Below are 25,870 nucleotides of genomic sequence, written 5' to 3'. Positions count from 1 at the left end.
TTTCTGTGATGGCTTTTACCTGTGTGAGGAGGGCTGTGCAAACAGCCAGGCTGGGACACTGCACTTTTGGGTGATGTAGTAGTAGGGAAACAGGATGCTTAATCTGACTTAGAAGTATACATTTAATTATGCTGGCTTCTGTTTTCTGTTGGGACACGTTAATATTTTAATCGCTTACTGCCTTATCCTTAAAACTAGCATAATAAATGCTGAACTCACTGTTTAGCTTACCATTCAACCCATTCATCGGTATCATTCCAACCAATAGCTGAATCTTTTCACCTTCACATTTTACACAGTACTATGTGTATCTCAGAATATAGGTAATATCGACTGACATAATTTTTTTTGTTAATAATAGTTTATGCAAAATACTCAGTTTCACTGAATAAGTACTTTCTGGTTTGTTTTTTTATGAGCTGTTGTATGAGTGTCTACTGGAAAAAGTGGGAAAAGTTATATTTTGGAGAATTACCGGGGTGTTTTTTTTCAGGCATGCCAGCATCTTAAAAGGATGTTCGACACTGTAAAATGTAGAATTTGCTCTAAAATAATCAAAAAAGACAAAACAAGGGAAAATACTCTTTTGTGTTTGTGTGCTGGACTTCACTGTCCTTCTTCCATATTATTAGTCAGTCCCAGGTTTCAGGGAGATATTTCTGTAATTGTGGACTTTTTTCCCTGGGGTCTCACCTTTCTGTGATTTACATGTTATTCATGTCAGCTAATCATGGGATTCATAATGTCTTAGGTGGTCAGCTCCTCTCCTTGCTTTTACATGTCCCACACAATAACGGAGGAAAGAAAAACCAGCTATTAACTCAGGTTCTTAAGCCTACAAATAGGGAGAAGGGAATGTTGTCCCTCTGTGAAGCATCTATATTCTTCTGACTTTGTTGCACTTAGAAGGGAAACGTGAGGACTAGACTAGAATTTCTGTTGACTTAAGCCCTAGCTTCATAATGGAGTCTGCATTTAGAAGAGTGGACTTTTCAAAAATGCCTGAGCAGGTGATGCCTGACTTCCATGGGAGTTAGGTATATAACCTCCTTAAATGCTTTTCAGGATCCTACTGTAAGTCCCTAATCCTTTCTACCTGCTTCAGTCTTCAATCTCTGATATCTGAGCTCTTGAAGGAGGCTTTGTGTCTGCCAATATATTAAAATGATGGAACTTGAGGAAGATTTTGTCAATTCAAAACTGATTTCTAAAGAAAAATAATTTATTATTTTTAATAGCGTCAGAAATGTTCATACGCCATTGAGCATGTGGTTAATGCTTGCTTAGGGCTTTACAGCTTTAGGTGTGTATTCAACAGAACAGATGGAAAGTAATTTTAATAGAAGCCATTGAATGTTCACATATCCAGGTACCTAATGATCAGCCTAGTGCTAGTCCATATGGAAAGCATTAATTTTTAAGTACATGTAAGCATCCTGGTATTGGTTTAAGTTAAGTTCTTTAGCAGTGTTACTCAGGCAGACTTGTGCACTCAGGGGTTTGCTGCGGGTGGGAAACAACTGCAGGGTTCTCTCAACTGCTGCCTGAGGAATGCTGACATTTGTGATTTCTACTTTCTCTAAGCATCTAACCAGTTATCCTCTCAGAAGAGAAACTTATGCTGCCTCTTGACAGCATTTCATTTGCAGGTTAGGAATGTAATGGAGCATAAAGGACATGGGAAGGAATAAAGTCACTTCGGATTGTTATGTATTTTACTGCTGAAGTGTTGGCATCACAGGTGTTGGTGAATACTGATATCTGCTCCACAGAGGTCATGATTTTGCTTTGTGTTCATAGTCTTGCTGCTTAATTCCTGAGCTGCTTGAATAATTCAGATAGCAGGTAGTGACAAAAGAGAAACTGGTAGCTGGGGGTTCAAGGGTGAGACTTTTCCAGGAACAGTGAGCTTGCAACCAGTTTTACGGGGAAGAAGAACGTACAAGTGTGTAAAATAAAAATAATAGTCGTATTGACAGCCTAAATATAGCTCTGGAGGTCAGCAACTGATTCAGCTGGTGCTTGCCTCATTCCCTGTAGCCCATGGAGTTAAATCATAGGGAGAATGTGGTTCCAGGGAACTTAACATATGGCAATCAGATACATTACCATATGTTATCCTATCAACATATGGAGGAAGGAACACAGTTAGTAAGGGAATTTCTAAACCTGAAGTGGAAGGCAGCTGCTCTGGTGTCACTTGCCGTTGTTAGCTTCAGTACCTCTGAGTGCTGCCTGGGATGCTTTGGGATGAAGGCAGCAAACCCCTGCTCGTGCTCACAGGAGTGCAGCCCAAGGAGGAGGATTGTGCACCTGTGGCGGGCTTGTTCAGCAGTCCCTCCTCTCAGTCAAGTGCTCTGGCCCATGCCTTGTTAGAACGCTGGCTTGGTTTAAATGTTTCAAATAATGTGCACTGCCCAGAGAATTGTATCCCTCTGTTTGGGCTGAACGGCATCTTTACAACTTGAATTTGCAGTTTGGTTGATGACTAGGAGCTCTGAAAAGACTAATCAGCTGTGTCTTCTCAATGCTTCTTTGCTTTGGTTGGAACCTGTTCACTCATGTTAACAGTCCATCTGCTGCATATTTTTATGTTACTATTTTGAAATGTGTAGTTGCCTAAAATATATAGATAAAACTCGTGTGTCAAGGACATAGCTTTTATGATACTCTCAAGTCATGTTAACGTGATTATTTTTTTTATCTGCTCCTGAGAATTCACATATTATTTTTTTTTTCATGAGAGGAAGACTAAAAAGCTGCAAATACCAAAGTTAAAAGCCTGTGCATTCAAAGAGAGATGTTTGCCTGAATTTATCCCCTTCTCTTGTTTTGCCCATTCCCATTTTACTAGTGAATGAAAAGCTGATGTTTGAGACTCCTCACGCCCTGAGGCAGATAGATCTTGATCAAGTCGTTCAGTAGTCTCTCCCTTACTGGAGAATTCTCTCTCATGTGTATGATGATGCACATAGGTGACACAGTTTGAGACATTAGTTTAGTGTAGTGTCAGTTCTGTTCTGAACATGTCTTTGTGATCTCCACAAGCACTTGAATCTCTGTCTCTCTAGTCACCTAAGAAAAATGCAAGTTTATGTGAAATTCATTTAATCTCTTAACATTGTATGTGTTTACCATTCTGTGAGAACAGGCTAACACTTTTCTCCTTTCTCCTCCCTCTTTGTTTCTCTCAGCTAGAGGATGAAATTTCAACTTTGCGGCAAGTGCTAGCAGCCAAAGAAAAGCACCTGGTTGAAATTAAACAAAAACTTGGCATAAGTCTGATGAATGAACTGAAGCAGAACTTTAGCAAAAGCTGGCATGATATGCAGACAACCTCTGCGTGAGTACAGACCTTGCACAAATTTATCCCTCTATGTTGTGTAGCGTGTTGGAGGTATTGTCTTGATGAGCGCTGCTATGAAATTTGGCAATTGAAACAGCTGCCAGGAGCAGTAGATAGTAGGGACAAACATGTCAAGCTTCTCAGAGCAAGGAGACCTGAAAAAAATTCTACAGCAGCAACATGCTTTGCTACAGTCTCTCACCTCACTCTTGCAAAATCACAGCAGCTAAAACTTCTGTTGCCTGAGAAGGTTATCTTCCTGTCCCATGAGACATTTTTATAGAGTCCTTACTGAGGAAGGAACCTTTTTTAATCTCAATATATTGTATTTTTCAACTTCAAAGAGAGACAATAAAAAAAAATAAAATTACCAAAACATTAACAACTATTCAAAAAACTAGTACCATCATCTGAATTATAAAGAATACTGGCAGAATCAGTTGGTGTTTGACTCTGCTTAATTCCTGCTTTTGGTTGTCCAAAATAAAAAAAAAATTGGAGTAACTGTACCATCTTTAGGTTATCATAAGCCCTATGTATGTTGGGTTTTTTGTTATTTTCCAGCAGTGTGTTCTTAGGCAAGTCCCTGAAGCCTCTCACAGCCTTGGTTTACCACTGCGCAGAATGTGTAACTGATTCACAAGAGTTCAGTGAAACTCACCTTGTGTAATATATAAGCAGCTTTGGGTTCCTGGTGTGAAAGGTTTCTTCATAAATATGAAGAAACATTACTGCACTACTGTTGTTGAAATGGCTTTAACTTGTTGGGTTGTTTTTTTTTTTTGAACCAAACCGGTTGTACTGTGGAAGTCTGTAGTCTAAGTCGGTTACTGCCTTCTAGGAGAGTGCCAGGTGTCATCAGTTCTTGGATGAGAAAGGAGGAGAGGGACGTTTTTTGGGCTGCAGCTTGCTGCCAAGAACTACTGGTGTAAGTCTTTTGTCTCACATAAGGAAGGAGTTAAAAATACATATACAGACATAGTGATAAGACCTATCCTGATTCTGCCACAAAAAATGTTCAGACCCAGGATAGGCAGTGTTACTTGCAAGTTTCAAGCACTTTTTGCTCTGTATCTCTGATGGAGTGTCTCTGAGAGAGATGGTGAATAATACTGAATTCCAAAGCTCCAGGAAAGCCATGATAATTACTGAGGGGCTGGTCTCAACTTCGTACCGGTCTTTATACTTACATACATTAACATGCCACACTCCTCTAAAACTTGTTGGGCTGAATTAATAGCAACATTGGTAGAAAGAACCACCCACCTTTCATCAAGCGCTGTCTGAGAAGTTATTTTATTATTTATTTTTTTTCTTTTCAATTGACAACTGAATTTAACACTTAGGGAGAAGCAGGAGTGAGCTGCTCCACAGCAGACCTGAGCTGGGAGTCAACAGCAAGGCAGGCAGGGCAGGGGCAGCACCCATGAAGGAGCAGTCCCACAGTACCTGAACAGAGAGCAGAGCAGGTCCAGTGACACTAAACAGGGTCAAGCCAAGAGTTCAGATCTGAGTCTGCAGCGATGAGCCAGGCCCAAGGTCAAGCCAGGAAGTCAAATCTGTAGGTCAAGTTCAGTGAGGTACTGGGCCAGATACAGACACACCAGTAACATAACTCAGGCAAGGACCAAGGGCTTCAATGTAGTCTAAGCTTTAGTGTAGCTCCCCATGAAGGGGAGATGCGCCTAACAAGGCTTCTCCCAACCTTCTTGCACAGCACTGTCACTACAGTCTTTCCCAAGGTTACACAGTTGTGCAGTGTCAGAGCTAGCATTGAGCTCAGGTGGTCAAACTCATAGGAGTGGTGGGGGAAGAGTTTGCAGTGCCTCTTGGTGTACTCAAGGCCGTGACAGAGATTTGGAAAAAATAGCTAAACATTTTTACATTAGAATAATAATTTTTTGTATTTTAATGAGAAGTCAAATAAGGCATAAACCCTTTAATAGGAAATGTAATTTGTATGTCTCCTATCTCTTTTGGACAGTTTCTCAGCTGGGTCTTATTTCATGTGACATGTCATTAACAGGGGCGTCCATGCTAGCGCTGTGTGGGTGTTTGGCATGTGCTAGGAGAGGATAGTCTAGAGACACTGAGCTTTAGAAGAGGGGAGGGGCACAAGACAACTGAACTAGAGTTACTAGGAGACACTAGCAAAATTTTGAAACAAAAACTTGCATTTTTACTTGAAATTTGGTAGCAAATTCCAAGAGAGCTTTTCATTTTCACTTCACAATGTTGGTATTTTTGTGATAGAGATAGGATAGAGAAACTTAGGAGACTTCATCAGTATTGCAGGCTGCTACTTTTTAAGATGAGTTTCAGAAACAACAAGGCATTAGGTGATGAGTTTCCACAAGTAGTTATGTGGAACTGAGCAGCAGAAGTCCATTTATGCCCTTGAAAATCCCAATATCCGTGGCCCAACTGCTAAATAGTTCTGGCTGACACTCATGCCAGTACGCTGATGGTAGTACAAATCACGGTAATCCAGCATTCTTCAGAATGGATGTGTTAAGTAATAAAGATGATTCGTTGTTGCTACACCCAATTAGCAATGGGATAACATTACTCACCAAGATTCTGCCATTTACTAAGGATGAAAAGCCTGTTTTAAAAAATAAAAGTTCAAAATATTTACATGTCTGTACTTCAGGCTTCTAAATCCACAATTAGTCATTTTAAATTTTAAAATCACCTGGTTTTAAGGAGGCAAATTTTGCTTTCACTCAGTTCTTACTGGGTTTTCACTTACTGTGCTTTTCTGGAAGTTAAAACCGCTTTTCTTTTAATGGGGAACTTTTCAAAGCCATGGAGAACAGCTAAGCGCCAAATTTTTGTCCTTTTGTTAGTAACTTTTTTAAAGCTCTCTGTTTAGGAATGCAGGGTTAAAATGGAGTTAGAGGCAGAGGGATGGACTTGTCTCAGAAACAGTTCTGTAAAGTGTATCTGAACACTAGTTAAGACTAACTCACAGGATGGATGCCATCTGGAATGACTAAATTTAAGTTGAGATTCTGACTATTTTCAAGCATTTATATTTTAAATAGTTGACTATGGGTAACTTAGGAGTTAGCCTGAGCATGCTTGACGTGTACGTCAGAAATTGTCATTAAAGGATTGCTATGATTAAAAAGGAAAAAAACCCCACACAAACCCAGTCATAGTTTTCATACTGAGGAAAGCTGGAGTTGGAGGTCAATGGGCTGGTGTCCCCTATAGATTGAAGATTTTGTCAGGCTCAACATACAGATCTGTACAAAGTCTGTTTCCTTGTCATTAATTCAGGCTTTAAGGTATCAAAAGCAATTCTGACTGTCTCTAGTAAGAAGTGATATTTGCAACAGTAATATGCAGCCTTTTTTGTATCAAATCAGCTTTTTTTAAAATCAGCTTTGGTTTTCTCCAAAGAAAACCTGTAATGTTGTTTGTATTTTTCAACCTTGTATGAAATAAATTTGGAAGTCATTCACTTATTATGATGACCAGAATTGTAATACATTTTTCAAGTTCCTTGTTCATTTCCCAGGCTATTCTTCAGTGCGATGATTTTTAGTATTATCTATGTGTTAGGTAAGGCAGGGGGTTCTACTACAGGGGATATCAGTAAACTAGAGAGCAAATGATTGCCTCAAGTTTAATTTGCTTTCTCGGTTGCAAGGCATTCAACTGGAATGACTTTCCCCCACACCTTTTTAAAGATCAGGTTTCAAGTGAATAGAGTGTGGGTGGATATTCAGATAGCTTCTAGCAATGCAATTTTTTTATTTGTAACTTAAACATAGATAATTCATTCTTATGTAGATGCTAGAAGCAGGGTAATGTTGGTGCCTTTTGAGTTTATTTAGTTTAGCTTTAAAAAATCATTAAAAATCTCTTTACAGGGATATTTACAAAGACCATAATTGAGCTTTTCTAATTAACATTTTGCTACAAAGGAAAGGGTTTATGTAACCTGAATCCAGTGTGTTTACATAGTTAAAGCTGTTTGGTTGTGTTTCAATAATGTTCCCACAGCTCTTGCTAGCCTTCTGTACTTCAGATTTTCACCGCATAGTGCATTATGTCAATCTTTACTGAAGGTACCTCCTTACCATAGTTTTATACAAATTCACAGAATAGTTGAGGTTGACATCAATGTCAGGAGACTGTGTAGTCCAACTCCCCTGAGCAGAGTCAGCTAAAGCAAGGGTGCTCAGGACTATGTCCAGTCAGCTTTTAAATATCTCCAAGGATGGAGACTCTACAGCCTCTGTGGGCAGCCTGTTCCAATGTTAGATTACCCTTACTGTGAAAAAAACTTTTGCTTTTGTTTAAATATTTCTTCCATTCAATTTGTGCTCATTACCTCTTGTACTTTCACTAGGTAGCACTGAGAACAGTTTGCCTCTATCTTCTCTACTACCTTTCATCAGGTTATTTATACACATTGATGAGATCCTCCCATGAGCCTTCTCTTCACTAGGCTCACCAGTCCCAGCTTTCTCAGCCTTTCCTCATATGAGAAATGCTCCCAATCCCTTAGGCATCTTTATGGCCCTTCACTGGACTTGCTCCAGCATTTCCATGTCTGCCTTGTACTGAGGAGTGCAGAACAGGACCCAGCACTCCATGTGTGGCTATAACCAGGGCTGAGTAGAAAGGAAGGGTCACCTCCCTCAAACTGAAATCACGCTTCCTAATGCAGTCCAGGATACTGTTAGCCACCTTTGCTGTGAGGGTACATTGTTGACTCACGTTCATCGTGTTGTGTACCAGGACCCCAGGTCTTTTTCTGCAAGACTGCTTTCCCTCTGGTTGATCCCCAGCCTCTACTGGTGCATGGGGTTATTAAACCCAAACTGCAGGACTTTGCATTTCCCTTTGTTGAACTTCCCAAGAGCCCTGTTGCCTCATTATTTTCAGACAGTCAAAGTCCCAAGTAATAGTATTCTTCAGTGCAGTTACAGAATTGCATTGCATTGTATATGGAGAAGGTTACAAGGGTTAATTTATCCTTCTCACCAGTCCTTTACATGAAACACTGACATAGATCCACAAAATACTTTGACCTTTGCTAAGTGTGTATGTTGGAACCATGTTCAGCTTTGTCTGTCCCTCAGCTTTTAATTTGGTGCTCTTCCGGGGAGCTTCAAGGGAGATGGAAATTATTGGTTTTGCCAGTAACCCTCCCCCCCACAAAAAAACACACCCAAACACAGTACTCCAGACATTCAGACCAGCTGTGCCATGGCCAATACATTATTAGAATGGTTAAAAACTTAAAGAGAATCCATTTTCTCCCTGAGGGCTGTAGTAGTGAAATGAAGTTAAATGTTTCAAAACCCATATACTTAGCGATTCCAGCCAGGGGCTTGGGAAGCTTTTGACGTGATGGAAGATGGACACGTGCAGGACTGCCATCTAGGATAGGAGTCTCACAAAGCTGTGTTTCAAAATGACTTTTCATCTTTTCCCCTCACAGGCAAAAATTGTCAGTTGTTGTAGAAAGGGAAAATCCCTTGAACTAGAGGCCAGAATCAAGAGAACTGTAAGTGCTAGCTCCGAACAGCATGTCTCCTAGGCAGTGTCTGGGGCTCTCTCAGGTGAATGGCTATCTTTTGAGGCCACCTTAGGAAGTTTTCAATATTGCTCTGCTTTTACATGTAATACTTGCCTGAGATGTAGGACAAGAACATTCAACATGGACTTGGCCTTTCCCTCCAGAGACAGAATAAAGTTGACTACTGGTTGAATACTGTGTGAGCAAACTTAGTTCTGCTGATAGGGAACCTGAGGACAACTGTATGGGTTTCCAGAAACAGTGGGAACTTAATGTTTTGCAGTTCACATTTCTGCCAGGTGATGAGAAAATAGAAAGTAATAGTTGCACTGCATGTGTTTTAGACTTAAAATGTACAGTACCTGCAGTCTTCATTAGTATAACTTTAAATATATAGTAATGTGTTCTGGAGGTTCATAATTTTCTCAGGAAGTCAGATACAATTTGTGGACAACCACAGTCCTGCTGTGACTTTTAGGAACTCAGTGTACCATGTTCCCACACACATACTTATTATGAGTGGTAGTCGAAGAAATGTGGGTGTTTCTGTTACTTGCAATGTGTAATCACCTTTTGACATTTTCTTCTCTGGATTTGCGAGTGTAGCAGCTAAGTAAAGAAATTGCATGTTGGCTTTAGCAAGCACATTACCCATGTGTGAGCCTGTGCTATATGGGAGGAAAGGGAGCCTGTCACTTTCACTGACTTTGTAAGTCCTTTGGGTCAGATCAGGCAATGTTCATGCCTTCTTCAAAGATCATTTTTTTGCTGCTTTTCCCACATGAATCTCTGGCCTTGAATTTGGGTAATAAGGTTGGAGAAAGGACTTTGAGAAGTTGAGTCTATTCTGATTGTCCCTTTTCTAAAAGATGTATGTCCTCTTTTTTACACCAGAACCTTCAGCTAATTGGAATTCCCCAGCAAGGTCAGGTGATCTTCTCCAGATCAATGAATATAGTGTTAGTTTATCCAGGAGGAACCCACTGTAATTATCATTTGGTGCCAGAAAATATGTACACTTATATCCTAGTTACCTGTATGTATGTATATCTAACTCTAAGAAGCGGAGGGGAGGCCAGGTCTGAGTGTACATTGGAATCTCTGAAATGACCAGGATTAAAAATATCCAGGAAAGGGTCAGTGGAGAGGGAAGGAAAGGAATGAAAGGAAAGGGAAAGAAAGGAAAGAGAAGGGAGAAATGTAAGGAGAAGGAAAACCAGAAATGAAGCAAAAGGAAAGAGAAGGAAAGGAGGAAGGGAGAGGAAGGAAATGGAGGAGGAAGAAAAAGGAAGGGGGAGAAAGGAAAAGGGAGACTGGGATATGTTTAATCTGCATAATTTTGTTGATCTAGTGTACGGTACAGAGCCCACAGAGTCATAGGCGTAGTCTAAGGTCTGATGAACTGTGAAGTTTCACCCTGGAATCTCTTAAACTCATCTGTGCTTGAGCCAACGTATTGTGCTTTTCTATCTGGAGATTAACTGTACCACAGCTGCTTGTTTTTCCCCAGTTCTGTGCTGCAATGCACAAATAGTGCCTTTTGCACAGTTGTATCCCTATGTTTTTGAAGATTACAGTGCAAGACAGCACAGAATATTTGTCACCTTCGTCTGGCACCTTTCCTGACCCATGACTCTCTCCAGCCTACTGAAGAGTCATCTTCTGTGTGCTGTGCACGGATTTCTGGCTGCAGGCAGGTCCCCTGCGACCAGCAGAGGTTCAGTTCCCTCGGCTCTGCCCTTCCTCTCTCTGCGGGAGAGGAACTACCTGGGGCATACTTCCTTTGACTGATTTAGGCATATGTACCCATCCCTGTGCCAGCACAGTTTCAATTAATTCTTAACATACCTGGCAAAGGGAAGAATATCTAAAAAAGTAAATCTGTCATTTGTTTTTGCAGTTGGAATAAATTTCAGATGAGCACTAAAAAAACCCAACCCAAACCGTGTAACACTTTAAAGTTCATTTGTGGGCAAAATGGCAATATGATTGCTCTTCGAGAGTGTTTTGTACATGTTTTCTGCCATTTATATATGCACTTATTTCATTTGAGCATTACTGTAATTTAATTAATGCTGAGCCCTATTTTTCCCAGAAAATCGTCAGAAAAATAGTTTTCTAGCTAAGAGTTTCTCAGAGATCCAGATGCTTTACATTGATTCCAGAAATGCCATTCTTAAGCTGACTAATGGTTTGAAAACTAAAACCAAGCAAGCTCAATAGGGTATGGCTTGTGCTACCAGAGTCTGCTCTGCTGTATGGTTTTGTTGTTAATTGTTTGCATTTTGTTGCATCTTATGTAAGCTTTATCACAGAAGAGGGTTTCTCAAATGGATTAATTTGCCAGCAAGCATTGATGAAGAGGCACAATGCTGAATGAAGATGTACTAATTAGTGGATGTACTAATTTTACAGACGCTGAATTTAAATTCTTTATAATTTACTGTAGTGAGCCAAATGTGCATCTTGCCATGCAAAATATGGATATTAAATTTGTAGCCTACTTTTGTCAGCAACCCATGTATTGCACCTATAAAGGAAGGTTAGCTTCAATTCTGCCATGTGAAGGGCAATTCTGTACTGAGTTGAGATGAGAGCAAATAGCATGCAGTATGATTATCCTGTCTTACCCTGCAGATGATGTTGGTCATTTAAATGTCTAGTTCTATGATCTCTCTACACGTCTGCTGCCTGGCTATACTCTATATGAAGCACTGTTTTCTTCACACACTGTGTTTTATGAAACAGTATCTTCTGTCATTTGCTTTCACTGGCTGTAAAAGTCAGCTAGTGAGACCTGGTTGTCGTATGATAACACAACCTAAATGCAGTATATGAAACTGTCAGATGAAAACGTAGTCAAAATATGCTGCAAGTCTACTTTGCCTAGTTAGTATGTTACAGTATTGGAGATGTGTTATCTTTAAAGATTCTTCTAAATGCATTGGGCATATTATCAGAATATAACTGCAATATCAGAATATTTTATGATAAACTTTAATAATCAGTTTTATCAGCAATTGCTTTTGTTAAAGAAATCCCTTATTTTAAAAACCAAATTATAATTGGAAGTTGGTAGATGAAATTCTTAGGATAATGTAATATGAAAAGGTAGTGTTCAAAATTACACAGGTAAGTGTTATTTACAAGTTTACAATTGTGACAGCAATTCACATACCATTTTTGTTTAATCCTTCTGTGAAATACATTATAAATATTTACTGTTAAATATAAAGCATGGAATACAATCCCTGTTAGTCACTACCAGCAGTTCTGTGCTATAGAGGATGTTTAGATGCTGCAAAAACAGAGAAGGGATTTCTACTCTAACTGCATGAATATTGTAGCCTGTTTCTACTTTTAATAATGCTTCTGGGCATCTGGCATAGTGCTGTTAAACTCAGGGGGGTACGGTGACTTTGTATTAGTGTAAGAAAGACACAGAGCCTAATGGTGGCTTTGTGTAAAAATACACACTGGGTTGTATGAAAGGTGGTATTTCTTGAATCTCTGTGTCCTAAATTCTCTGAGTTTGTTTCTGCTGGAGCATTTTGGCCTTAAGATTCAGGGTCACTGACCTTATTTCAGCCAATGACTGACTGACTGCTGAGATGCTGTCACCTGTCTTGATGAGCTGGGTTGGTCAGTACTTACCTAATGATTGCCAGTGATGGCTGCTTAGAGGATGAGTGTGTACAGATATTGTAGATGACTTAGCATGCTGGAGCAGGTGGTGTTAGGAGGAATTAAGCCCTATGTACAGCACTTTTTCCAATGAGTCGATGTTAGTAGAGCTTACCTGGAATATCCAACTTTATTTCTGCTCTTAAAGGTTTCTGAAAATTACGTAAGCTGAGTGCATTAAAACAAAACTGCAACTGGTGTGTTTTACACAAGAATATGAAAACTGCTAGCTCAGATTATTAAAGCTATGTACAACTGAGAAGATTCCCAGAGGTCAGAGAGAATATGTTGAAGAGATCATTGTTACTAGAGTGTTTGGCAAGGTATTAAATGAATACAGTAAATATGACATAACTATGAGGATAAAAATGCCTGAGCTAAAATATGGTGCTGTATATCAATATAGAGTGTAACTAACTACAGTAAGGCAGTGTGTTCTGTGGAAAGATTATTTATGAAGGAGGCATAGTGATGTACATAATGGTGGAGAGGCAGGGATGGAGGCAGCTTGATTTTTAAGTTAGCTGTCAGTGAGCTCTACTAAGATGGAAATTACTGCTGCTTGTCTCTGTTGGCAAGTATTGCATGTTGCACTGCATTTTTACCCTTGTTATTTTGTTGGTCCTTAAAGCTCCTCTTCGTCATTGCTGAAGGGAGAAGGGGTTCATGTCACAGGTAATTTTTTTGAAGTTGGTGATGAAAAAAGACTAGTTGTGTAACAGTCTTAGCTGGATTTACACTGTTATGTAATGCCAAAAGTATTAGGCGCATAAATGCAGTCTCCATGTCTTCCTTGTTAGTGGAAATACTGGGGAGGATGTTGGGTTTATGAGTTTTACAGAGAAAGCACAGTTTTAGCTGAAATGCCAAAAATAGGTGTTACTTCAGCCAGTTCCCAGAAGGTATCTTCTAACCCATGTAATGTTCAGAAACATGTAGGGGAATCTAACATTTCTCAATTAAATTTGAGTCCATCTGCTCTATGGGGTATTTGGGACTATTGTCCTAACAGTTTTACACAGTTGTGAAGAACCTGGAGCAGAAAGGTAAGTCATGGAGATGCTTTATCACAAAGCTAAATATGTCTGTGAATAAAATTAACTCCAAGGTGTCTTTTTCAAACCATCAGTTCAGAAGGATATCTGCAAAGTATATTTACATGTACAGTCAACCTATGTATAAATAGATTCTGCTACCAATGATTTTTTTAGGCCTCGAAGTCCAGTCTTAGCCTCCATTTTGTCATCAGCAAAATGCCACTTGTGCTGAATGGTTTAGGAAACTTCTCTTAAGAAAATGTCTGAAGGCTTGTATGCTGTAGGCTTTAGAATACTTGATTTTCATTTTTCTCATACGCAACGCTTATCAAAAAGCTACGTGCTTATAGCTTGACTGAAGCATCGTTAATGTCCATTTTAGGGTTTCATCCCATTCTAGTTTATATTGAGAGTATATCCGCTGACAGAAAGAGAACGACACAGCTATTGAACTAGTTAAGCTAGAGAGTGAAGCCTCAGTGATACAAGAGCGTTTTTGGTCTTTTTGGTCTTCTCTGTATTCCACCAGAATAAATAAAACAGGTATAACCAGTACTCTGCCTTTCTGTTTATAATTTTTCCTCCTTCTGCCACTGATGTAACGTTTTAGCCCTTGTTGTCATTAAACATTGTGCATGTCATTGATTCAGCTTATCTAACTCTAGGTTTCTGGATATTTGGTACCTTAGTCTTAAGCTGCTTCCTCTACGCTGCCTTGCTAGTTAGTCAGTGAAAACAGAGAGAAGCACCTTCATAAAAGGGATATTTCACTTGGCAGTTTTAGAACTTTATGTTAGTAGTCTTTAAGATATTTTGTGGCTTAGGAACATAAAATCAAAATATCTGTGTTGGGGAAAAGTAATTGTTGATAGAATATTGTCTGAAAGAATAAAACAGGTGGCATCTGTCTTGTAACTTGTGGTTACAAGTCCTCAACAGAGGACTTTCAGCAGTAGATTTCCCCTCCTGCCCCCCAAAAATTATGTTGCTTTCATATACCTACAAGTAAGAAGGATATATTCTGTTTCAGGAATTAGGCAGTGGGATATTTTTATTAATCTCCAGCACATTTTGGTACACTTTTGCAATTTTACAGATTTTGTTCAAAGGAGAAGTAGAATGAGTGGAATTGTATATCTGAATTTTGCATGATAGTTTCTTCAGTTCTCTTCTGCCAACGCACACCACAGGGTACAAGTTAGCACGTGTTCTCCTTTTGTTACTAGGTCAGTATTTCCAATTCTGAGCTTGTCTGCGTCACTGGGAATAACAGATAATTTACTTGAAACGAAGCCTCTGACATGCTCATAATTTAGTCAGCGGAAAAGCAACTGTGCAGAAAAGCTTATTGATTACTCTGAGAATGCAACTTAACTGTATTGAAGGGTCTGTGTGGGTCAGAGCATATATTCTGGATCAGTAAATTAAGATGATTGTGTTTGAATGTACGCTGTATGTGGAATTAGTGACTTCTAAAAGGATTCAGCCCTATTAAGAATATGTATTCATTGTCTAGATTTTTTCATCTTTGTCTCTCCTAAAACATTCTTCCTTTAAAGAAATTTAAAAAGAAGTAAAATTGTAGAATATGGAAACAGATTTGATCTATTTTGTCTAATTTAAAATATCAACAAGTCATTTTGAAGTGTATCTGTTAAATGTACCTAATACGTGTACGCAGGTAAGAGCAGAGTTGCATGTGTCCCATTTCTTTTTGGTGCTTTAGACAGCAGATTTTGCTACCAAGTCAGTGTCTGCTACAAGAATGCTTATTTCATGTAAATGTTATTTTCTGTAAACAGAAATTTTATCAAATAGGTATTCAACAAATCACTGCATTCCACTTTTAAACAGCTTGCACTGACCCACTCAGGGGATGTTATCTACTAGGGAGAGAGACCTGCTGAAGGATTGCTTTGGAGAGCATTTTGCTCACGTTAGGATTAAACTGCACCTAGGAAGCTTGTGCAGAAGTGGACAACTTTATAATTTGTTTTGTGCTACAGTTACTATGATTCTTAACCTTCCAGTGGGTGGGACTTGAAGATGTGGAAATAAAGGAAAAGGGAATTAATTGCAGGGGATTCTAGCTTCTCTTTTCTTAATACTTATCACTGTTTCTGTTCTATTTTTTTGTTTCCAGTTACAAGAAAACACACGAGACCCTGAGCCATGCAGGACAAAAAGCAACAGCAGCTATCAGCAATGTAGGAACTGCTATCAGCAAGAAGTTTGGAGATATGAGGTATAGGGATTTGCTGCTTCTGTGGTCTTATTTTGAGGACAAAAAGTCATCTTTCAGCTCTTATTTTCCTTCTACATTACTGTTTTAAAGGTTCAAGTAGTTTGTAGTCAGACTATTTTATAGCATTCATGGTTTCAAACAAAAAGCAGGGATAATGATGAATGAAGATATAATTCTTACTTGAGTGCTGGTTTAAAAGAAAACATGGCATTTGAAATCCAAGCTTAAGGAAATGTACGAGTAAAACAGAACAAAAAATTGCTGTTAGATCTTTATTCACCGAATTTTGTTCATACATGGATTCTGGAGACCAAGACCATCTGATGAAAACAAGCCTGCCTTGGAGCTGCTTATGGAAAAATAAATGAAAAGAATAATTCAGGCTGGTTTTTATCAGCTTTTTCAAGATCTACAAAGGCAAAGTTTTGTTCTGCAGTTGCATATATTAAAAAAAAAAAAAGAAAAGGATGTGATGAAAGTAACAAATTGAGATCAGGAAAAGAACTGTCACTTAAATGCAACTTAAATGTCAGGCTTTATATGTTTTATCTTTAGAAATGTTGATGTTAAATTCCCTCAGATTGGGAGCATAAATGAAGAAATTGTACACTGTAAACCAACACTTCAGTTTTCAGCATGGTAGCAGGATTACAGAACTTCCTAGGTGGTTTAGGGAGTTGATCTTTTTGTGATGAAATAAATGGACATCGGTAACTCTACAATATATTGTTTGAGCTGCAGAATTAAGAGTCATTTATTAGAGGTATTGGCATATACTGGCTTTCTTGGTCATTTTGTAATGCATGAGGTAACCATATCTAAGATCTCTGAATCTTTTTTGCAGTATTTCAAATATGTATGGGTTTTTTTTTTTGCTTCAAATGGTGGAAGCATAGATCTTGGCAGCTAAAACTCATGTTTTCCACTTTTTTTATTTTTTAATCTGAATCTTAAGAAATCTTCAGAGTCCCTCCTTTATACCTACCTTTTACGTACAGCTTAATAAACCCTCTACAGAAGTACTACTGTTTTTATAAGTGAAACTAAAAAAGGAAAATCTTCATCGCAAAAGGAAAATACATCGTAAAGTATGATCTGTTTTACAGTGTCTTCTTCCACATCACAGTTTATAATGGAAATCTAGTGAGTGACTTGCAACCAGGGTATGAACATAAACTAAGGCTTGTTTGACTTGATACAGTTAAACATCCATAGGTAGTATATGCCTTTAAAAGGATATAAGAATAAGGAGGCATGCAGTTACATTTTCCTACTACATTTTTTTAGCATTCAGCAATCTTAGAGCTTAAAACTTTCTAAAACAGAGGTTTGAGTTTTCATTTAAAACCCTTTGAAGGGTTTTTCTTCATTAGTTTAACTTGTTGTAAAAAAATTATTTTAACTTGTGTAAGCTTTTGACATTCATACACCTCATGTCTCCCCAGATGAACAGTTATGTAGTAAAGAAGTGTGTGGCTTATTTGTTTGTTCATTCATTCCCTGTTCTGAGTCTCCCTGGTCTTTCCTTTGATGCTTTCTGGCTCTTCTATTATGAGAAACAGTGAGTGTAGTCCTGCTGCTGCCCTTCATGTCACTCATCATTTTCTGTGATTTTATTGTATTTTACTTCCCTCTTCTCCAGGCTGAGGCTCCAGTTGCATGAGTTGCTTTCTCAAGCTTTTTTCCTACCTCTGTGTATTCTTACTGCCTTCCCTCCATTTGCAGTTGTATTCTGTGTTTCTGAGAAATGCATGTGCTGCATGGAACATATCCTCTGTTTAATTTTCTGTGCTTTCTTAACACTTCCTTCTGTAAAAAGACAAGCCCACTTCTCAGTGAATAGGTCCTGTTGCTGTTTCCATGCTTTAGATTACAGCAGTGACCAAAGAGTTGGTGCATGAATACCTTCAGCGCTGGCTCTTGATCATAGAGGGGAGGATGGTTTAACAATTCAGTACTGCTTGGGTCCTGTTGCTTGTGCTTTGCATAGGGTGTGAGATTAACTGCAAAGACAGAAATGTCTTCACTGTAGTAGAGCATGTTTTTCCTCTAATATTTCCCTTAATTAATCATGGTTACCATGTCTTACCTGTCAGTATCAACCCCGACCCCCATGGTGATCGTGCTTCTGACCAGCGCTTGGGAAGCAGATGGGGTGGTGTTTATCCCATTAGCCCTTTAGCCAAGGGCTCAAAGCAGAGGCTAAGCCCATAAGCATTTTGATTAATCAAGAAGCCTGTTTCTAGTAGGTTTCTCTCATTAAAACTATTATCTTGAACCTGGCTGGGAATTTTTCAGGAAAATGAAACTACCAGCACTGTCATTTTTTGTGTACACTTACTGTTTTCAGTTAAGTTCTCAGTTAGGAGAGTTTTCTTGACACTTGATGATGAAGCAGCAAGAAGTAGAGCCAGTATGTTGAAGTTACATAAAACAGGGCGTAACTTGGTCCTTTTGCATTAGCTGAACATCCTAAATCTAGAGAAATGGTCATTATGCTTCCCTCATCAGCAAAGCTGGCCTAAGATCTTGGCTCAGCTTAAGCGTGTGCTGTTCAGAGTGGGGTCCCACTGTAAAACCTTGTCACTTAAATAACCCGCTTTTAAAAACCCTCTCCCACTCCAACCCCAGCCATGTTTGGGGGAGTAAGCTGTAAAGAGGCCTGCATTTTTTGTTTCATCGCTTGCATGCTTTTTTGGTAATCCAAATCGTTTTATTTCAGTGATCTAGTATATGGATTATCACTGCCCCCTCCGATAATGCTGATTTAAACACACATCAGACTGGCTTAATTCTTTTGGTTAGGCATTAAGGCTGATAGTCACCAGTGGCATCCAGATGCAAATCTCTGTTCTGCTTTCATTCAGAGCAGACTCTTGAAACTGATTTCTAAAATCCAGATGATCATCATAATTCCCAGTATGTTCAGCAGTCTTAACCCCTGCCTGTGGTGATGGTGATTTTGAAAGGGTTTGTAGTCAGCCTGACTAAATATTGAAGCCTGCTGCCTTTGTGAAACAAAATTCTGTTTTCCAGGCTTCCTGCTATGTCAACTGTCCAGAGCACGACACAAAACACATATTTCTGTTCTGAAGACTCAGGGTCTAATTTTCACCTTCTTTTAGCTCTAAAATTATGACTAAAGTATCATATATCGGCAACAGGCCAGATAGACTCCCCCAAATGTGCTATTTTGCTGTGTAAGAATTCAAGAAGATGGAATCTACAAGAAAGAAAAAAGACAAAATTTGTGCCCCAAAGAACAGAGACGCCACCCTTTGAGGACAAAGTGCTTTTCAGGCAAGCTGTTGTGCTTCTCTGTCATCCCCAGCCCAGCTTCCCAGTGTCACAACTTTCTAATTAATTCATGCATGAACTAGCGTTTTACATCTTCTAAATTTTGTATTAATTATTAGTGCTTGTAAGGTCTCTTCACAGTTGTAATGCATTTTATTTAATATTATCGTGTTACTAGAAATACCAGAAATGCATATAAAACCAGTATGCAGATACTTTTGCTTTAGGATACAAACTAGGCAACTAGTAATATAGTTAATAGATTCTCCGTTAATAGCTCTTGTGATTAATGATATGCCATCAGGATGTTTTGTTGCCCCTTCACCCGCAGCTCATATTGTTCCCTTTAACATATTCTGACATGGAGAAGGAAGCCAAAAGGGATGAAGGGAGTCCTGGGTCACTCATAGAGCACTAGTGTAGGCTCAGATCTCTCAGAACTAGAGGTTACCCTAACATTTCAAGATGGCTCTTGCCGTGTAGAGCACAGATGTGATACAGAGTTCAGGGTCTTTAACCCCTTGCTGCTTTGTATACTGATAAAGTTTGGATTTTTTCATGCGATACTACTGGACTACTCTGCAGCTGTCTATGTGGATCTGTTCCAGCCCTGTGGATGGCCGCCTTAAAAATAAGTTGTGATACCAAGTGGGAGACTTTCTGGTTTTTTGGTTTGCTTTAAAAATAAGAAAAGGGAAAACTACGTACACTACAGTACTACATGCACACTACCACATACATTACTACTACACAAGTAAATGTGTTTAAAGATCAAGCTAACAAAGACATACATGCAAATTAGGATGCCAGCAGTTATACTGCTTATACATCCTTCATTCAACTGTCTTGAATGTTTTCTTTAATTACATGATCACACAGACCCCTTTCAAATTCAGTGCCTGGTATGAGCCAGCTCTCGAGATCAATGAAGGTAATATAATGCCTCAGTCCTGCCAGGAGTTGGAAGGCACATGTGGAAACAGGCAGCAGACTGTAGGGAGGGAGAGCTTGGAGGCATGACTGTGGCAGCTGAATGTGCCCCTCAGATGACAGGAATCAGCACAGAAAGTATATGGGGTACGAGAGGGGTGGAGGAAGGCAAAGTTCATCTCTCTAGAAAGGGGCAAGGGAAATGCTGGGAAATACAAAACAGATACTGGAGAAATGCATTAACCTGTTGTTTTCTAAGTATCTAGAAGATAGCATGATGACAGAAACATAAAAGGGTTTGTCAAGAACAGTTATTTTGAGCTGACAGTACCTGTCAGAGGACAGAGGGGAGGCAGGAGATGTGATAGCGCTTGACTTTGATGAGGCTGTCCATACTGGTTTTGCAGAACTGGAGAACAGTTTAGGTGTCACTGCTTTAACAGGTAGAGGGCATAGGGAGCTGAAAATGATATAGTCAAATAACAGGTTTTAGTATCTCGCCATAATGCAGGATTTCGCAGGCATCTGTCCTGAGTCTGTTGCTCTTCAGCATTTTCATTACTGGTTCAGATGATGCCATTAAGTGTACACTTAATATCCCCAGATGACTGCAGTGGGAGGAAATGCAAGCACTTCAGACATCAGGATTAGACTTCAAAATTATTTTAACTGATAAAATTCAGTGTAGGAAAGTGTAAGGTGCTTTATTGACAGGTGGAAAAAAATCAAAAGCAGAGATGGGGACCATCTTGCTTTGCAGCTGAGGGCCTTGAAAGTGCTAGGCTAGTGGTTCACAAATGTAGCTGAACAGGGGCACAAGTTACTTCTCCAGGCTGTGAAATGTCTCATTGGAAGTTTAAAGAAGCAGGTTAGGTCACTATCTGTTGGAGGTGGCTCAGGTTTAATTAATTCGCTTTAGTGCTGTGGGAGTTGATTTTTGCTGTGCCTTTGTTGTGCTTTTTTGGTTTTTTTGTTGTGGTGGTGGTGGCATTTTGGCATGTGCATGTCCAGGATTTCTGTGATCTAGGTTCTGAGTGCTTAAAACTATTGCTGAACTCATTGGTAGCTGAATTCTTTGAAATACTGTAGCTGTCATACCCAAAACTACCGTTCTTAAACCCCTGTGTCTCTGATATCACTTTAAAGGAAATATTGATACTATCTTGCTTCAGAATGTAATTTCATAAGCATTTCTTTTGCCGATGGCTGAAGCAGTTTGCTCTCATTTCTACTGATGCTCACCCCTTCATTTGTGCTGGTTTTTCGAGCTCTGCAGTAACACAGATTTCCTTACATGGTTGTACCGAGTGCCTGTGTTGGCATGGTGAAGAGAGTGGCCCTTACTGGGAGTCAGCAGGTAGTAAAAGGGGGCTACTTACAGCAACAGTATTACTTAAGCTGGTCTAAGAAATGTGTTGTGAAGATAAACCCATGGACGTTTGAGAAGCACCAATATGCATGATGAAAAATCCTGTAAATAACCCTGAAGAAATCAATGCATTTCTTTGGGGCAAGGTATGAATATAGTACAGTAAATAATGCATAGCACCACACATTGAAAAAGGATGTGAAAAATAAGTATTGAAGAGGTGTTCATTAAGTGTACACCATCTGTCTGGCTTGCTGCGTGAGGGCAGTGTTCCCTTGAAGTGGTCTGTAATTAAAGACTACATCAATAACACACAGATGAAGGACAGACTGTCTGCCTCATCATTTCTCGACTTCGGCAACCTTAATGACAGCCTTTGAATATTGTGTATCAGTGTGCTTCTCCCAGTTCTGCTGCCTTAATTAAGTTTCTTGTAAGCTAGAAGACAGTGTCAAAGTGTTTCAAGTATTTTCAACAAGGAACAAGTATTTTAGGAATGTCATTTTAGGAATTAAAATCCCCCCTTTTTTTCCATACCCTTCTCAAAAGAGATGATTAAGAAATCCAGAAGGGAAAAAAAGCCACATGCTGCTGATGTACATGTACAATTCCAGTTCGCCTATACTTTCTTTTCAATGAGATTAAGGTAGGATTTTGGGAAGAAAACCAATTAGCATTGTTTAAATCTGAGCTAATGAAGAGAACGTGAAGTGTAGCAGACAAAACTTCTGTACTTCATTGCACACAGAAGAAGTAGCAAAGGAATGTGTGAAAGTTTTTGCTTTGAAGGAATCTCAACTGATCCATGTTCTAGTATGAATTCCAGCATCAAGATTCAAATGCAAATTATTTTATTTTTCTCCTCAGGCGGTTTGACATGCTACAGATATGTATGTATATTTTTTTTTTACATTTTCGTAATATTTTCAACTTCTGCTTTTCTTTCCTTGTGCATCTGCCACAGATCGCATTCAATTGGGTAAGATGCATTACTCTCCTTGAATACTGTCGCTGTATTTGACAGGATTTGTTTTATGGAATGTAGTGTAGTAACCTCTTTCCTTTCAGCATCATTATATAGGAATAAAACATATGCTACTTAAACTGCAATTCCTCATTTTTACACCATGGTGAGTATGATGAGGAAAGGACTGGACTAAGTGTTTGCCTTGGTCTTGAGTAGCTTAGCCTCAAATTCAAATAAGGAACACATTCAAAAGATGTTGCTCTTGGAAAGACCTATTTATATGTAATCCCATTCTCTCAACTATCTTTTTCTGTCAGAGGTTGAGTCATAGATGACAAATAACTCAGAAAAAATCTATTCAGCCAGCAGAGTTTTATGAAGATTGGGGGGCTGGAACTAGATGTTCTTTAAGGTCCCTTCCAACCCAAACCATTCTGTGATTCTAATTACCTCTTCTTCAATAAAGCAGAAACATATTCATCATGAAGTGTGCCCAGTGACTCTTTAAAATTCTTCAGTCCTGGGGAAATTTCAAATAGTAGGCTTAAGTTCTTAATATGATTAAAGGGATTCTTTATGTTTAGAGCTTGAATTTATTGATGCTGTAAAGCACTTCAGTATATGATGAATTATAAAACAATTTTATGTGTGTTCAAAGAGTCTGTAATTGGTCTGGCTTTACATCAGTTTACCCAGCAGAAGGGTTGAACAGCCCTGAATCCTCTGCAGTCCTGCTGGCCTTGTAGCATCGTCAGTGCACAAGACAGCTCAAGAACAATTTTTCTGTTCCGCTAAGTGATCCCAATATGTACTCTTACTTCATGGAGAAAATGTGAAAATGGGGTGTAGATTGACCTTCCTATCTCACTCTGACATGAAACCAAAATGGAATATTTAGTGACCTTTGTTATGAAGGGTCACTGTTCTCTGCCTCTGCACTGATCACCATCACAGACCTTTATGTCTTTGAAAAAGCTCAATGTTTTAGGCTTCTAGTAAGCGATGTTGTCACCATTCTTATAACTTGCATCCTTACCTCTGTAGAGAAATTAAAAGAACTCAAAATATGCACTTAGTATTCAGATGCTCTCTCTCAGCTGTGCAAATTTAATATGGCACAATGTAGTCTTACCTAAACCTTTGTGTTTGGAATGTTTTGCTATTAGGAGTGGCCTATGCTGAAATACTTTCAAACTCTTATTTTTGCCTATTTGTCATGCTTTACAAGACTAAAATGGCAAGCGTGCTTGTTTAATGTTATTAGGATTGTTGAAGATTTGCTGCACTTGTGAAATGTTTGGGCTAATCTTTTGTATGTCTTCAAAATGATGTGAAAAACTGAACGTGAAATATTTGCATTGTCTGGTGTCAGTTCTTGTCTATCTGAGCATAGCAGAAGCCTTAAAATATACACAACAGCAACCAGTTTGTATAAGATCTGTATGTCCCACCTGCTTGCCAAATAGCTCCTTTCTCCGTCTCTGCCCCCATTTCTGAATCTTTAATCTGGAAAAAAAAAAATATTGTGTTTATACAGAGACAGTGCTGCTCTGAATTTGTAGAGTTTAGAACAAACACGTGCTGTTTATATGAGAGCTTTCATTTTTTTAATGCTATAATCATGCTTTGCTTGATTGCAGCCAAATGTTGGTGTCCCTTAAAGTAAAGCTCTTGCTGTTCTCAATCAGACCAGGCTGCAGCTGTCAGTCAACACTGAAAGTAGCCATGCATGAATTTTTGAAACAGTATGTACTCTTGCAGTGCACAATTTACTTAGAATGTTCAGATCTAAATGTACTTATGGACAGTTCCTACACTTCAGATAAAGATTCATATTCAGAACAGGCTCAGTGCTTCCCAGCCGCAGGGAGTAGGTGATGCTATGATGGCAGAATTGGCTTTCAGGTGGGAGAATGTGGCTGGTCGAAGTCAGGTGGTGAGAGAGGGCAGTCAACGGCAGGGCTGAAGGTGTGCAAGACGCTTTGGGGATCTTTGACTGATGCAGAGGCTCCATCCCCTACTTGCCAGCCTTCCAATATCTTGGAAGTCTGAGGAGGGAAGTGTTGCAAGGAGAGCTGGATGAGAGCTGTGGAAAACAGCTTTCTACCCTTGGTGGTGTTGAGGTGTGAAGGAGGAGATGAAACGTCCTAGAGAGATGGGGCCAGCAGCTGCTCTCTGAAGAAACCTCTTGTTTAGGTAGCCTGTTGTGCAGGAGCCTGTTCAAACTGGGGGTGGGCACTGGCTATTTGGATTGTATATGCTGTACATGCAACAAAGGCAATTGCCTGCTGCCTTGAACCAGCTGTTCAAGTTCAAAACCCGAAGCATACTGCACTCGCCCAACACAGAGCTTATCGGCTGTCACTGCGGCATATGGAGGGGTAGCTCTCTGTTCCTCTGTCATATGTTGTGTGTGTCTGCAGTTAGCAGGAGTCTGTGTCATTTAAATGGATATTGCCAGGAACTGTTTTGCATCGCTTTTTTGAGCCCTATTAAATTGCTGATCAGTTGACATGAGAATGTGGTGGTAAGGTCTTCAGTGCTGAAAGTGAGCTGCAACTCACAGGTGAGTCTGACAAGCTGTTGCCATCAGGTGAGGAAGAGTACTAGCACTCTAGAAAATATGTATGTATATTTTTAAAGTTCAGTTAAAAGAATTAAAATTATATGTTATAATCATGTGGCAAACTTGATTTTACACCTTTTTCCCCTTGTCTTTTGTTTTCATCCCACAGTTACTCTATTCGCCATTCCATAAGCATGCCTGCAATGAGGTAATATGCTACCATATTCTATTTGCTATGGTGATGTTCAACAGTGTAATGAGGGGTGATTTGTATACTTTGATCCTGATCCTGCAGTTTTTAGTTTGATGAATAGTCCCACTTTAATCAATTAAGGTTACTTATGTAGATAAGCGCTGCAGGATGGCCCATCTGGTTTTTTTTTTTCTTCTTTTAACTGTTTAATCTCTTGTACAAGCCTTTGGGTGAACAAAGCGGTTCTGAGATGTATTTGGGTAGCTGATATCAGGTTTGTATTACTGACTCCGAAATTCAGTTGTTTTGCTGTCTCTGGAACATCATCCAAAGCCCATTAACGTCAGAGATGCTTTCCACTCCAGCAGGCTTTGGATCACGCTCCTATGGAGGGATTTTATATGAGTGCTTTCATATTTTAATGGCTATAATCATGCTTTACTTGACTGCAGCCAAATATTGATGTCTGTTCAAGTAAAGCTCCAACTGTTTTCAATGAAATTGGGATCCAGCTTTCTTTTTACCCCTGTGTTCTCTAAATACATGAATATCACCACTCCCTGCCAAGCATGTGTAGAAAACAAATCTCCCAACTGTATGATGGATGCTAATTCATTCAGCTTCAGCAAGAGGCTAGTTTAAGGCAAGCATTCACCAGTGTGTCACCTGTGGGTTAAATGTAAGTCATAACACTCAA

At 39.3% G+C, this 25,870-nt stretch overlaps 1 protein-coding gene across 5 annotated transcripts in view; it reads left to right on the top strand.

Annotated features, from left to right (window-relative positions):
• TPD52L1 (TPD52 like 1) overlaps positions 1-25,870 on the top strand; it is a 60,879-nt gene that overhangs the window by 24,277 nt on the left and 10,732 nt on the right. For 3 of the 5 annotated variants that reach the window (XM_080389965.1, XM_080389963.1, XM_080389967.1), the window contains exons 3-6: positions 3,195-3,343; positions 15,750-15,851; positions 22,412-22,426; positions 25,150-25,188. In XM_080389965.1, coding sequence (XP_080246091.1) covers positions 3,195-3,343; positions 15,750-15,851; positions 22,412-22,426; positions 25,150-25,188 — 305 coding nt within the window. The remainder of the gene's footprint in view (positions 1-3,194; positions 3,344-15,749; positions 15,852-22,411; positions 22,427-25,149; positions 25,189-25,870) is intronic. The other 2 variants (XM_080389966.1, XM_080389964.1) reach the window with 1 other exon arrangement.

The sequence above is a fragment of the Falco punctatus genome (assembly GCF_963210335.1).
Source record: "Falco punctatus genome assembly, chromosome: 5".
NCBI classification, from domain to species: Eukaryota; Metazoa; Chordata; class Aves; order Falconiformes; family Falconidae; genus Falco; species Falco punctatus.
This window is presented reverse-complemented; position numbering and strand designations above follow the sequence as displayed.